The sequence below is a fragment of the Clupea harengus genome, chromosome 14 (assembly GCF_900700415.2).
Source record: "Clupea harengus chromosome 14, Ch_v2.0.2, whole genome shotgun sequence".
NCBI classification, from domain to species: domain Eukaryota; kingdom Metazoa; phylum Chordata; class Actinopteri; order Clupeiformes; family Clupeidae; genus Clupea; species Clupea harengus.
Genome location: NC_045165.1, coordinates 18,760,951 through 18,775,950, shown reverse-complemented (window position 1 = coordinate 18,775,950; position 15,000 = coordinate 18,760,951). Strand labels below are relative to the sequence as shown.

At 43.5% G+C, this 15,000-nt stretch overlaps 1 protein-coding gene across 2 annotated transcripts in view; it reads left to right on the top strand.

Annotated features, from left to right (window-relative positions):
- The window catches only part of adck1 (aarF domain containing kinase 1), a 123,477-nt gene that overhangs the window by 68,730 nt on the left and 39,747 nt on the right, over positions 1 to 15,000 (top strand). For both annotated transcript variants that reach the window (XM_031580865.2, XM_012836690.3), the window contains exons 5-7: positions 5,160 to 5,318; positions 5,816 to 5,974; positions 8,240 to 8,356. In XM_031580865.2, coding sequence (XP_031436725.1) covers positions 5,160 to 5,318; positions 5,816 to 5,974; positions 8,240 to 8,356 — 435 coding nt within the window. The remainder of the gene's footprint in view (positions 1 to 5,159; positions 5,319 to 5,815; positions 5,975 to 8,239; positions 8,357 to 15,000) is intronic.

The following is a 15,000-nucleotide window of genomic DNA, read 5'->3' as shown; positions in this document are numbered from 1 at the left end:
CCGCCAAATTCCCATGTGAATATGGGATGCTGTCAGAACAGCAGGGTTCATTTACTGACACCCTTTGCTACAACTTTCCACATGTGAACTGTGTGGTGTCATCCATATTTTTGTGTCATCTTCTTCCATTTTTTTTGTTTTGTCTCTTTTCTTTTTTTCTTTTCTTCTGTGGCACACTGAGTGTAGATTAGGGAAGCATGGGAGAGGGGAGAGAAAGAGAGAGGGAGAAAGAGAGAAGGAGAGACAGAGAGAGAGGGAGAGACAGAGAGAGAGAGAAAGGGAGGGAGAGAAAGAGAGAGGGAGAGAGAGAGAAAGAGAGAGGGAGAGACAGAGAGAGCGGGGGAGAGAAAGAGAGAGGGAGAGAGAGAAAGAGAGAGGGAGAGACAGAGAGAGAGGGAGAAACAGATAGAGAGAGAGAGAGAGAGATAGAGAGGGAGAAACAGAGATAGAGAGAGAGGTGTCAGTGAGTGGTTATCTCATATTGTGACCAGAGTCACTCCGTGTGTGTGTTCACGCTTTCCTTGCCTCTCACATTGTGGCGCTAACATCACTAAACCACTTTAATTTAAATTCTGATAGTGGCTGGCGCAGCTAAAAACCATTTGTCTGTTTCTGCTCGTTTGAGTGGGAGGAAGGGAGAGAGGAAAAAAGAACGAAAGAAGGATGGGGAGAGAAGGACCGAGAAAAGGGACAGAGAGATGGAGGGAGGGAGGGAGGGAGAGAGAGAGAGAGAGAGCTGAATCTCTCTGTGTCCCCTCAGGAAAGGCCTGTCTGCAGCAGATGGATGGCCCATGGTCTCCCTGGCTGCATTAGAGATGGCCAACCAAGCAGCAAAGCCCAGCTCTCTGACTGATAACAGGGACAAGCTCTCCTCTCCCCTTCTCTCCTCTCCCCAGCAGACAGCCCCACAGTTGGCCCGCACTTTTCCACAGCAGCTCCGCCAGAAACCAGAACCAGTGTTGCTGATGTACAGTGAGGGACCATAGGGATAGGACAGGATTGGATGGAGTGGTTTAAAGTGGGATTGTTGGGTGGGGAAAAAAGCCCCAGTGTCAGTTATGGATGTTAAGATGGCCCAAATCTAGGTGTCCACATCCATGTGATTTTATCCCGACCAAGGAAAAGAATCCCCTGCATATAGAAGGCACTGCTGGCTCTGTGGATGTCAGTCTGTTCATTTGTCTCCGCTGGCCTCAAGATTGCATGTGAACTATGTGAAAGAATGAATGTGAGCTCCTTGGGACTATTGTGTCGTAGTACAAAACGTCTGCGTCAGTCAGCTGTTGGGATTGTGAAAACATTTTATAATAGTCAAAGTGAATGATGGCCATACTCATCATGGTGTCTTTTGGCTGTACCATAACTACTGTACTCCACAGCTGAAAACTAAATTAATATAATTATTTCAATTTACTAGAAAAGACCAGGATGATAGATGGCATCTACAGCAAGAAAGACCAACATGCATTGTAAGAAAAAATAACCTACACAGCATCAGGCTAGAGCTTAGTATGGAACCTCAAACAACACGCTCACATATCACTTCCAACCAGTTTTGTTTTTAGTTGGTTGGGGATTCAGTAGAAAAAAAGAGGGTAAAACGGCAGCAGGCTCCTTAGTGATAAATGACAAGACATTTGTCACTGCTCTGTAAAACTCCAGTCCAGTCTAGTGGAACCCCCACTTGGAGCTCTAGAAGGTTCCAGTCCAGTCTAGTGGAACCCCCACTGGGAGCTCTATAAGGCTCCAGTCCAGGCTAGTGGAACCCCCACTTGGAGCTCTAGAAGGTTCCAGTCCAGTCTAGTGGAACCCCCACTGGGAGCTCTAGAAGGCTCCAGTCCAGTCCAGTTCAGTGGAACCCCCACTAGTCAGGTGGCTTAACAACGCGATCGTGACAAGAGTGATAAAAGCATTAAATTTGGCACACAATTAGCTTATACCCTACTAAAAGATATTAGAAGGGGTGCCCAAGTGAAACTGCTCATCTTTTCGTTTTAATGAGATATTAAGTTTTGACCTAAATCAAGATATGCGTTACCTGTGGTCCGATTTTCAAAATGGTTATTTTGCCTAGAAATGCTTACCAAATAAGTAATAAAGCAGTTATTTATGCATGTTTGTGTTTTCTTGTTTGTTTTTGATATCCACTAGTTTAAACAAATGTCCCTTTAAGTAGCAAAACAGACAAAAAGACTTGTGCCCGTGCGCGCGCTCATCCAAGATGGCGGGAAAGACGTAATTCTGCTATATCTGTTAGGTAAAACCGTTATTTTACCACCAATTAAAACCATATTTGCATTTGTATCTTTTATATGTATACGTAAGTACTGTAATACTTTATTAAAGATTTGCTTCAACATCATTAAAATAGCACCAACAAAGGCGCATTACAGTACCAGTAGGCTACCGCAGAAAAACGGTAAAATTGGCGCAGATTGAGCGTGTCTTTCCCTACATCAAAACTGATCATATAAGGAATGTGCTGTTATAAATTGACAAATGTGATGATGAAAAATGAACAAGTCAATAGCATTTGTCGAGCTTATCGAGTACATAGAAGAATGTAGCTTTTAAAAAAGGAACTCGTATGTTTAAACTTTCTGAGCTGTCGTTGTACATCAAGAGGCTTGAAGATATTGGAGTTAAGAAAACTATAAATAAAACCAGGTTAATCAATGTCTTGCTAGAACATTACAAAGAGACTCTTTAAGAACAAACTGATGGAAGAAACACCGTTTTAGATTTCCGGGATGCAATAAGGCAGGCTATTGAAGGATGCTTTGAAACAACACAACTTTTCAGAAGACGCCGAAATTCTAGCGAGGGCTGCAACAATTGTAGGCTAAGGAAAGACATTTTTGCACACAAAGGATTTATTTTTTCTGGGTGCTTTCCAATGGACTGCCATTCAAAATATTAACCGTCAAGCTTAAAGTCTCTCGTGTCTATCATTCTTTATGGTCTCAACATAGAGGATCAAGAGAAGTCTGATGGCCAGGCATGTTTGGCCAAAACTGGCCAAACTCGCATTTCAGCATCTCGTGAGCCACCCCTACCACTATATGTTGGGCTAAATATGCATAGCTCCACTAGAAGTAAGACATTGATAGAAAAGATATACCAAATGGGCATTTCTGTTTCCTATGATCGTATCATTGAGATAGAATACTGGCTAGAGACGTCTCTTTGCGAGCGCTACAAGGCCAGATTGGAGTGCGCCCATGTTCTTAAGGGCTGAATTTGTGATAAATCGTTGATGCTGGTATCAGCATCTTTCAGTTTACAACAGAAAGTGTGCCTGGCGAAAATAGGCCCCCACTAGTTCTGCCGTGTGGAACAGAGCACCAAGGATAACCAGAGAGCTATGTAACGGTCTCTGCAGTTGCAATAAGCACAAGTTCAGTTTCCGTTCCAGCCTGCAAAATAACACCACTTCACGGCAATGTTAGCATTAGGTTTGGATGACTATCCCCAAGTGTCTATACTGTATGCAGAGAGCTGATTACGTGCACCTGCAAACAGCGCTGCTCACGTTGCAAATGTGTTCAAGAAAAGTTGAGATGCAAGCCAATGTGTTAATGTGATTGTCCAGACAGCAAATCGTAGAGCAATTTATAACAGCACATTCCTCATATGATCAGTTTTGATGTGCGAAAAGACACGCTCAATCTGCGCCAAATTTACCTTTTTCTGCGTAGCCTCCTGGTACTGTAATGCGCCTTTGTTGGTGCTATTTTAATGATGTTGAAGCAAATCTTTAATAAAATATTACAGTACTTACGTATACATATAAAAGATACAAATGCAAATATGGTTTTAAATGGTGGTAAAATAACGGTTTTACCTAACAGATATAGCAGAATTACGTCTTTCCCGCCATCTTGGATGAGCGCGCGCACGGGCACAAGTCTTTTTGTCTGTTTTGCTACTTAAAGGGACATTTGTTTAAACTAGTGGATATCAAAAACAAACAAGAAAACACAAACATGCATAAATAACTGCTTTATTACTTATTTGGTAAGCATTTCTAGGCAAAATAACCGTTTTGAAAATCGGACCACAGGTAACGCATATCTCGATTTAGGTAAAAACTTAATATCTCATTAAAACGAAAAAATGAGCAGTTTCACTTGGGCACCCATTCTAATATCTTTTAGTAGGGTATAAGCTAATTGTGTGCCAAATGTCATGCTTTTATCACTCTTGTCACGATCGAGCCTAAATTTTGCATTAAGCCACCTGACTACACTGGGAGCTCTAGAAGGCTCTTCTCGACCCAAAAGCCAGACCGGCCTTCCTCCTGTACCCAGTGTCTCCACTTAATAAAGCCTGAATTAAAAATCCCAGTCACAGGATTAAGGCTCGGGCCAAATATGGATTAGAATAGTAGCAGCTCCACAAATTCCCAATTTAACTGTTCAAATAAATAAAAGCAGCTTTCTTTTTCCTGAGATGAGATTATGTCAGGTTTGTTAACTTTTGAAACTTAATTTTTCATGCTGTTTAGGCGTAAAAAGGATACTGTGAACTATTTTACTATGTAATGGCGCTGTTAAATTTCTGACGGCTCTGAAAATGTCTCCTGGGTCTATTTCGCTTGTTGTCTCCCCATTCTCCATTCTTTTGTGCACTGAGTGCAATTTCCCTGAGTTATGAACGTTTTGAGAATAAGTGCGGTTTTTTTCCTTCCCTTTTCCTCTATGAACCACACACATTGGGAGGTGAATGGATGTTGCATTTCTCTTAGCAACACTGTACCAGTCAAACATGGAGGGGGAAGTGGTGTAATTAACACATTGAGGTCTTGATGGCCCATTGTGTTTGATATTATTCTGTGAGCATGAAATGGACTGAATTATGTGCAGGGGATGCGTCTGCACTGACCACCGCACTGAACGTCATCCGTAGCAATGAGAATCATCAGCTTCAAAACACCTCGGCAAAGTCAATGGTAGCGTGGTGCTTGTGTTTTGTGTCTATAGTAGTACTACATCTCTGGCCTATCACCCTCAGCAATGTAAATGGTAGTGTGGTGTTTGTGCTGCGTCTGTAATAGTCCTATACATGTGGTCTATCAGTCTCGGCAACTGCAGGAGACTAAACAATAGCGTGGTGCTTGTTTTCTGTCTATAGTATTCTTGTATCTCTGGTGTCCACAGATCCACGAGCTGTTCAGTAGCTTTGATGAGAATCCCCAGGGTGCGGCCTCCCTCGCCCAGGTCCACAAGGCCGTGCTGCAGGACGGCAGGACTGTGGCAGTCAAGGTACAGCACCCCAAAGTGCAGACGCAGAGCTCCAAGGACATCATCGTGATGGAGGTAATTACCGGGAGGGAGGCTGTGGCGCTAACGCTAGCCCTTAAATTCGGAGCGCTAATTCACACGCTCTGTCACTGTCATGTGTGTGTGGGTGGGTGGTTGGGTGGAACGCGGGAGTCCTTCTGCAGGGTCATATTCGTCTTCCTGTGTTTGGAAGGAGCGAAGCACAGGCAGAGTGTCCAACATACAGCTCTGATATAACCTGTAGCCTGTAGCTGGTGCTGTTCCACTAATGGCTTCACCTGTATATTTTTTGATGGCGGAGACAGACATACATGCTAGAATCACTCTGTCATCTTGCATTAGTTCAATGTCTCCTCACTGTGTATCGGCGGTTTGAAATCGTCATGACAACTTAATAAAGGAGGCATGTAAGATATATGATTGTCGTCATGTTTTTTGGTGTATTTTATTTTCTATTTGGATGGGAAGGTGCTGTCATCATAGGATTTTAGGGGATCAAAAGCCATTCGTTTTTGTGTTTGTAATGATTTCAGTTCCTGGTCCAAGCGGTCCACTGGCTGTTCCCAGACTTTGCGTTCATGTGGCTGGTGGAGGAGGCCAAGAAGAACATGCCTCTGGAACTAGACTTCCTCAACGAGGGCAGGAACGCAGAGAAGGTGGCAGGCATGCTCAAGCACTTTGACTTCCTGAAGGTTTGTACAAGTGAAACACAAAACACACCCACACACATACACCTTCTCTCTCTCACACACACACACACACACACACACACACACACACACTCACAGGGGTCCTGCAGGCAATTTAAGTAAGTAAGTAAGTTCACGGGACCTCATACACAGTCATTCCTACACATACGCACACACTCTCACACACACACACACACACACACACACACACACACAGATACACAACAATGCATTAGTGCCTTTCTGCTAGTCTGAATCATTTAGTCCTTGATCTGGGCCTCAGGGTTTTATAGCTTTCCAGACGTTTTTTGATAAGAGATGCTATCAGAATAACGTATTGTATCTTAAGGAAATTAGAATAAAGAGATCAATAGTATTTATGTTTAATCCCGCCCTCTGGACTTCCTCTGACTCTGACTCAGACTAACTCTTTTCGCCAGAACTTCTGCAGACAGAATAATCAGTAGCCTGATACGTCTGCTGTTTTTTTTTTTTTTTTTTTTTATCTCTGGCCTGTGTCTGGGTGGGCTATTGCAAGGGCATTTAAAGCATCTCTGAATTAGGTAAGTGATTTTTAGTGTGTAGTAGTGTTCAAACCAGAGGAGTTGGCCCACCATAGGTTTTACCAGTCTTTTGAGAATACATACGTCATGACTGAAATCATAGCAATAGATTATGTGCAGTAAGCACAGTTATTCAGTTCTTCTTTGTTTGCCTGAACCACAATATGCACTTAACTTTCAATGCGGTTTTAGTGCATAATCTTATCTTATTGCCATAAAGTCAGGAGTGGATGCAAGCTCTTAGACCTCTCCCTACAAGGCTAGTTGTTGGGGCTCATCTTGGCTAAATTATGAAATTGTGAGCATATTGATGACATCAGTGGTATAATCTCAGAGCAACAGTAATGCAATAGTAGAAAAACTACTTTTAGATGGCGGATATCTGAGAGCTGAAGGTAATAATGATGTGGTCAGTTTTCAGCCAGTTATTTGAGGTGGATTTAGAGGTGGCTTCATCCACAGAACATGCACAGGGTTTCAGGGGTGACGTGTCGACAGGCAGAGGAATGCACACTGGTCACAGCGGTAATGGAAGGGGATGGCAGCAGGGCTATTAGAGGAGGAAGACAGCAGACAGTGGCAAAGTGGCTGCTTGAGTTTATAAGGACGGACTTGTTAGGCCTTCATGTGTGTCAGTGTTGTCTGTGTGTGTGTGTCAGTGTTGTCTGTGTGTGCGTCAGTGTTGTGTGTGTGTGTGTGTGTGTGTGTGTCTGTGTTAGTCAGGAGTCACGAGGCCTGTGTGTGATCGTTAGGGCAATTATTATGGACTGTGTGTTAGAAGGATGGCATGTGTGTAACTATCATGAGGACTAGTCAGGTGTGTGCATGTTATTGAGGACTAGTTAGGTCTGCATTTAATATTCAGGATTAGTTAAGTATGTATGTGTTTGTGTGTGTATCTGAGTGTTTGTGTGTAAGTGAGGCCTAGTCAGGCCCGTGGTCTGTTTTAGCAGATATAGCAAGAGTTGATAACAGCAGTAAGTCATGTGGCTTTGTCTGTAAACTGTAATAATGATTTAGAATTTGCTGTGGTGCAGGTTGTACAATGCCTAACAATGAATAGCAGATGCATGTGTACAGACAATTTGCAGGATGCCACATTATGTGAGTGTAAGTGCTGAGTAGACAGCCCACTGAGGCTGTAAGTAGTATCAGAGATCTTTGTCTTTGTAGCTTTATACATACCATATAATCAAAGTGAATTGCTTGCTTTCACTTAAATGACAGATTGGAAAGTGGCTGTTTAAATGAGAGGTATGTTGGACTGAAAAATATGTTGTTGCCAAGCATGATGTAGGCTTTAATTACCTGAAACAAAAGACTAAATCAGATAGAGGACTACAGCCCGAATGCTGTATGATATCATTGTTTTTATGTGCTATTTCAGGAGCCGGTGGTGCTGGTGCTATTGCAGAGAGGTAATGATAGGTTTGGGGAAAAGAGAGAGAGATGGTTAGATCCAAAATGTTTGCTTGAAATTGGTTTGTTTCAAATCAGTTTGTGATGGCACCTGCATGACTCCAAGGGGAGCTAGCCAGAACAGGACCAAAACAATCAAAGCAGGAGGAAACGTTTGGTCAAACAAAATGGCTGAGCTTAATTTAGGAAGTGCTGAGGATGGAAACAAAACATCATTAGCCTGAACGTGTTGGTGTTTTGTTGTACTTCTGTTACATAATTCGACAACAATTCTTTTTTTGTACAGGTTCCAAAGATTTACTGGGATCTTTCGACCAAGCGTATCCTGACCATGGACTTTGCTGAGGGGGGCCAGGTGAACGACCGAGAGTACATGAGACGAAACGGCATTGATGTCAATGAGGTAAGAAATGATTGTTTGTCACCCAGTCAATGCTTGGAGGATTTTGCAGTGCCAAGCTTGTGCCAAAAGGTTGTCCTGAAGACCACATATCCAATTGGAGGGGAAAATAATGAAGGCTTTGGGCTTCACTGCAGCTAATAGTTTAATACAGTGAAGGATAGAGTAGGCATTTGCACGGTTTGAGTCGTGAATATCACAGTGACGGCTTCCTCCAGAAGTACTGCCTGAAACCTTCATAAACATTTGTTAACCCTTATTTCAACAGTTGTAAATTAATATGACACATTGCTCCATTGTGCGACATTTAATTAACGATTGTGCCTATTAATGTTAATGGAGCAATTCGTTTTGATGTGACGCATTGGGAATCACGATGCAGAGCATTAGGAAAGCTTTTTGGAAATGCTGATCAGTTCTGCAGAGTGGAGAGTGTTGACATTTCTCAAATAGGAGCTGTTGGAAGAGATATATTATGATGCTCATTCAATTTCCCCTTTTTAGCCTTCAGCAAATTAATGCGGAGTTAAAGGAACCTCTTTTTCATATTAATACCACAGAATGTTTTGTGTTTGTGTGTGTGTTTTTCATTTTACTTTGATTTATTCTGCCTTGGCACTCCCGTCTGCGCCACAGCGTCGTAAGTGACTGAGAGCTTTTCAATGACAACCGTTTTCATTTTGCTAAGGTGACCTTAGTCTAGGGGCTAACGTTGGCCCAACGCCAAACAACAATCGTTGTAAAAAAAAAAATTACAGCGACGCCTCATCACAATGGCCAGCTAATCTCAGCGGAGCGGGTCATGCTTGCCCATGTGAGAGGGTGGCACTTTTCCAGGATGGGCCCAGGCCTGTAGAGGAGAGGAGAGAAGGGGTGAGTTGCTCTATTCCTCACAGACGGAACAAAAGATGCTAATGGCTTATCGATCGGCCCACAGCGTGTCCGCTCACACGGGCGATTCGGGCCGCATTATCATCTTTTCCTGTATTTTTGATGATTGCGAGATACTAGAGGACTTAAACCCCGCGCCTGAAGACCAGGGAGGCCAGTCTCACGGAGAAACGCTCCCACTCTCTTCCCCTGACCCCACCCGCGTAAGCTCGTCTCAGTTTCAGCGGCCAGTGTATTTTGGAGCGTTTTATAAAAAGCAGATCCTGCTTACAGGTATCTGGTTGTGTTCTTATCTCCAGCAGAGATGGAGGAGCAGCTGCTGTGGTTGCATTCCCATCAATTATTAATCCGCACTGGAAACTTCCACTGGGCTTATGCTTTGGGGAATAAAAATGACTTGTTTTACCGTGAACATTTGGACCGTAGAGTTGTTGCTGCATATTAATCCATATACTACTATGTATAGTACTATTATATAACAGCAATAACAATAATAATAGTAATAATAATAATACTTCTATGTTACTGTTAAGGGTAGATGTGTTCGTGCAGTTTGAGCAAGATGGAAAACTCTCAGGAGGTTAGGTTGTAGAAGATGGGAATCTTTATTTTTCCTAAATAAGGCCAAAAGGCAGTAAAAATAATGAAAATACCAAAAAAAAACACTTACTAAAAAATAAATGGACATGATAGTCAAAACAATGAATTAAATAAACAGTCAACAGTTATAATATGAGCTCAATCTCTAGTCAGAAGGTAAATTAGGAGCATACTGAGACGTCTTCCCATCCGCTGCTCCCCAGAAAGACTGAAGAGCCATGTTCAAATAGTGCCTGAACACCTGGCTACAATTGGCGCATGCCATTATACAGAAACCTACAGGGGTGTCTCAGGCAGGCAAAACCATTAGGCTTAAACAGCCGCCAAATTCCATTCCAAATAGCTGGAAAATGGTAGCATTAAATATCACACACACTTGCTGTCTGAAGGCATAGCCAACACGACAGTATAAAAACTATTAAAACAAAGCTGGACCTTCTTTAAACAAACAAACAAACAAACACAAGACGAGACACTGAACAACGGTAAATAGGTGTAATGGTTGAAAATAGCACTAATATCATCACGATGTGTATGATGAATTACATGGTTACCAAACATATAAAAACTGCATAAGGGCACGGAAAACAGACATAAAACAAGCATAGGCAAACAATTGCACATTCATAAATGTTCGTAAATGGAGGCAGCGCATTGCTGCCGTGATGGTCGCCATGCGGACAGTTTTAGTTGTAGCACAGTAGTAAAGTTAGCACCAAATTTCACAGGACTATTACTGCTTTAATTGCCCCTGAGAGTTATCAGAGCATTTCCTGCAGGTTCTCAGCTTCCACCTGTAGGTGATGGCATGCACGACGGCGCTAGACAGCAGGCGTGATAAATACAGCCATCATTACGGCTATTCCATTCCCCTCTCATGTCTCCCCGCTCACACAGAATAGCGCTTATTAATATTTCTTTGCTGGCCCTACTGCTGCTGCCCGAATAAGCTATTACTCTGTGCAGTGGTTCATCTCATGCATAGCTCCGCAGAGAGAGAGTGAAAGAAGGAGAGAGCGAGGAAGAGGGTGAAGGGAATGGGGACGAGGAGTGTGATAAAGAGAGAGGGAGGGAGAAGATGATGGAGAGAGAGGTAGAGAAAATGAGTGAAGCGCTCCGATGCCCCCTGAAAGCCTGAGAGTGTGCTGGCTTTGTTAGGCCAGTACAGGAAATCATTTTAGCACCTCCTTTGTTTATGTCACTCTACATCCTCTTTATGCATTTCATCGGCTCTCTCTTCGCTGCTTTTATTTGTTCTATCTTTCTTTTTGTTTCATTTAAATTTTTGTTTCTGGTAGCTCTGTTCGTGTTGTGTCAAATTAATATGCGTACTGGGCTGGCTCTCGGTGGCTTGTTTGTGCTGAGCGGAAGGCTTTAAACGGCAACCTTTCCTTATCGTTGGCCAGCCAGCAGGCATCAGCGAGTGTGACAGACAGGTGAACGCGGGTTGGTGCCGCCTTCATAAGCCAGTGAGCTACACTGAAAGGGCAGCGGGGCTCCTTTGAAGGAGAGGGTGGAGACAGCAGAGAACACTTGGACGGGTGCATCGAACACTCATCATTCCACACTTCTTCTCCGAGCGAAGCAACCCGCCAGCCTGCTTCTGCCTCTGCCCTGCTCTACCCTACCCTACCCTGCCTCACCTCTGCCTCTGCCCTACCCTACCCTACCCTACCCTACCCTGCCTCACCTCTTCCTCTGCCTCTGTCTCTGCCCTGTCTCTGCCCTGTCCTGCTCCAGGTATCTCTTTGTGTGAGAGAGAACACAATCTTTAAATGCTTTGCCACTGCTCCTGACAGATTGGAGGCTACAACTCCAAAGCCACTGAGGTCCTGACTGCCTGCTCTGCTCTGCTCTGCTCTGCTCTGCTCTGCTCCGCTGAGGACTCTCTTAATCCAGTTCATCTGCTCTCATCTGTTGCTCACCGTATCGGCTGCGTTTTATTTATGTGACATCCTTCAAGTTACAACACAGATGCTGACGGCTTGTACAGTGAATTAACGAGTTTGTAATAAGTTGATAACTCTAGGCCCCCTCAAACTCTCTCTCTCTCTCACACACACACACACACACACACACATACACACACACACACACCCTGTGTTCAAAAGGCTGTATAGAGATGCTTCAGATTGCATTCAGAGCCAGTCCACAGATCCTTGCCACCATTAGCACCCAGTAAACGCTGCTGTCATTAAGACTCATATATTGAATGCCTAATACATGCAATTGAAGGCCTGCCCTTTCATGCTATTCATTTGATCTAATTGCAGTCTTTAAGGTAGGTCCTTTTCACACAAGCAGGGGGCAATGAATGTGAGCGCGCGTGTGCGCGTGTGCGTGTGTGCGTGTGTGCGTGTGTGCGTGTGTGTGTGTGTGTGTGAGAGTGTGTGAGAGTGTGTGAGAGTGTGTCTGCCTGACTAGTAGTATGAAAAAGCGAGAAGCTTGAGGCAGAATGGATTGTATGACACATTACCTGTGGATGGAAGAGGAAGGAGAAGGAGAGGGATAGATAAATGGATGGATGGATGGATAGATACCACTAATACTACCTTCTTTGACATAGATTCATTTTTAAGTAATTGAAAACTCAGTTTTCAGCAAATGACTCAAACTTCTGTGTAAATGAGCAGAGCCTAGTGGGACATTAGTGGCATGAAATTACAACCAGGAGGTTTCATACAGATGTTGCATACCAAGGAATCCCTATGCGTGTGTTCAGATAAGTAATATTAACATGGTCATGTTTCAGCTGGTGTTGGGTCACCCCATCGTGATTTTGTGAAGTAATCTCCATTTGTATTGGCCTTATTAGTACTGTGTATTTTGTGTGTAATTGGTGTTGATTCGTGTGTTTCTGGCTGACCTGGCATCCATACTGTATGCTATGTCGCCTTGAAGCTCATAGGTGGAGTTTTGCCACAATACATGTTTCTTCTGCTGTATGTGGCTATTTGACTCTTGCCCTTTTTAACATTTACTGCTGGAGGAGGTTTTTTGCAGGGTTAATGGATGACCTTGTTGTCCTCGTCAGGATATGGTGCCTCCAAACATTTGGCAGGACTTCACGAATATTTAGATAGAATGCCAATTAAAGATTTACTGTGTTTATTTTTTTTATACATTTTCCACCAGTGGCCAAAACATTTTCTACATCTTTAATGGCTATAATAAGTAGGATTTGTGTGTGTGTGTGTGTGTGTGTGTGTGTGTGTGTGTGTGTGTGTATTGCAAGCGTACAGTGTAATTTTTGCTGATAGTTACATGGCCCAAAGTGTGAATGCATCATCAGAAACTCTAGTCCTGGAGTGGCCCGGGACAAACTTCCTGGGGCTTAAGTTCTTGGGCTGAAAGCCCACAGTGGAAACTGGGCTAATGGTGTTTATGCTAAATGTTTTTTTTTGCATAATTTTCTTTGTTTCTGGTGGTATTTCACCTACATTTTTGGGTCAGACTAATGTAAACAAATGAATTGAATGGAAAAACACCAAAACAACAAAATCATGTCTTGTGAATTTATGTCCAGAATTTCTTTCAGTTTTGTTTTGTTTTGTGACAATGACTGTTGCAACCCGGTTCGTGAGCTGCAACATAAATTGGAGACAGACCAAAGAGTATACAACAATGGGGGTTTATTTCAATAAATAAATAAATTGACTTGAAATCTATGGGGATCAAATAGTACATGCAAAGCAGGTTTGTCAGATGTATACAATCAAGCAAATTATGCCCTTTTGCTATCCAAAGGCTGTTTCTGCCACTGCAAAGCCATTTGGGGTGCAGAGGGGCGTAACCTTTAAGTGTGACTCAAAGAACCATGAAGTGCTGGAGCTCCATGGTAACTGCCACACTCACTTATTCACCTTAAAGAGGTCACTGAAAGACAGAAGGGAAGATGGAGAGCGAGGGAGAGGGTGAAAGAAAAAAAGAAAAGAGAGAAACCATCCCTAGATAGCAGCTCTCTTCATGATCTGTCACTCCTGATTGATTTTTCCTGTCTCTCTCTCTTGCTTTCTCTCTCTACCCCCCCTCTCTCTATATCTTTCTCTCTCTCTCTCTCTCTCTCTTGAGAAAATACCACCCTTCTCTGTTTCAATTTGGAGCTATCATTTGTGATGCTTTGATTAAATGATAGCAGACATTCGGTGTCTGACTGGCTCCCAAATGAAATCTCTGTAATGTAATCTTTACCTCTTCTACAGGAGTATTCCTGACATCCCCTTAAATACCGTAAACACGCTGTGCTATTTCTCTTTCTGCGTGCGCTTGCCCACGCCATTTATATTCAAGTGTGCGCTCGGCTGCCAGCCACTGTTTTTCCCGTCTCTCCGCAGCAGTACCGAGTACATTAGCGAACCGCAGCGTGTAAGACGCTAGTGGCAAATGCGACTGGAATAAGTCTGCGTGATTAAAGCTGCGGCCGTGTCGGCCTAGCATAGAGGAAGACCTTGGTCTGCACCCCCTCCACTGATCCTCTCATTCCTCTCATTAGTAATGACCGGAGTAACAGCGCCGTTCGTTCCCAAAAAGCAAATAAACGACACGCTGTAGCGCGGCACTTTATCTGACTACGTGAGCGGGCCCGGCGCTGCCCAGCGATGATGGGAGTTATTAGACAGCTGATGAGATAGGGAACATAATAAATGATACGAGCGCTTCCCCCGAAAATGGATAGAATTATTAACTGGCTGTGGCGTCCGCTAGCTTCTGTGTGGGAGCTGGCGTGTAAGTAATCAAAAGATTGATGACGGCCAAAATAGACTTTTCGCAGCGTTCCGCCAAACATGCCCAGAATGACCGAGCAGTCCCCCGATGTCTCTCTCTCTCTCTCTCTCTCTCTCCCCGACTCCCATAAGACATCTAGAAAACAAAACAAAAAGTTTGGAGACTTCCTCTTAGGCCCCGCCAGCATCTTAATCGGTTGCATTCTGCGTTTTCATTACTGTGCTTTGCTGTCGTTCGGTACAGTTGGTTTGGGATGGCAGGGCTGAATTGAGAATGACCAGCAAATCCTGATGTGGAAATTAGTGTAGTAGAGTTTGGCTGTACAGTTTCTGAGGCTGTAGTAAATACATTAAGTACGGACATATCAGCTGGAGATGTGGTCTTAATCAAGGTCTTTATGCAGCCATGATGGGCTGGGAGGAAAGAGGAGA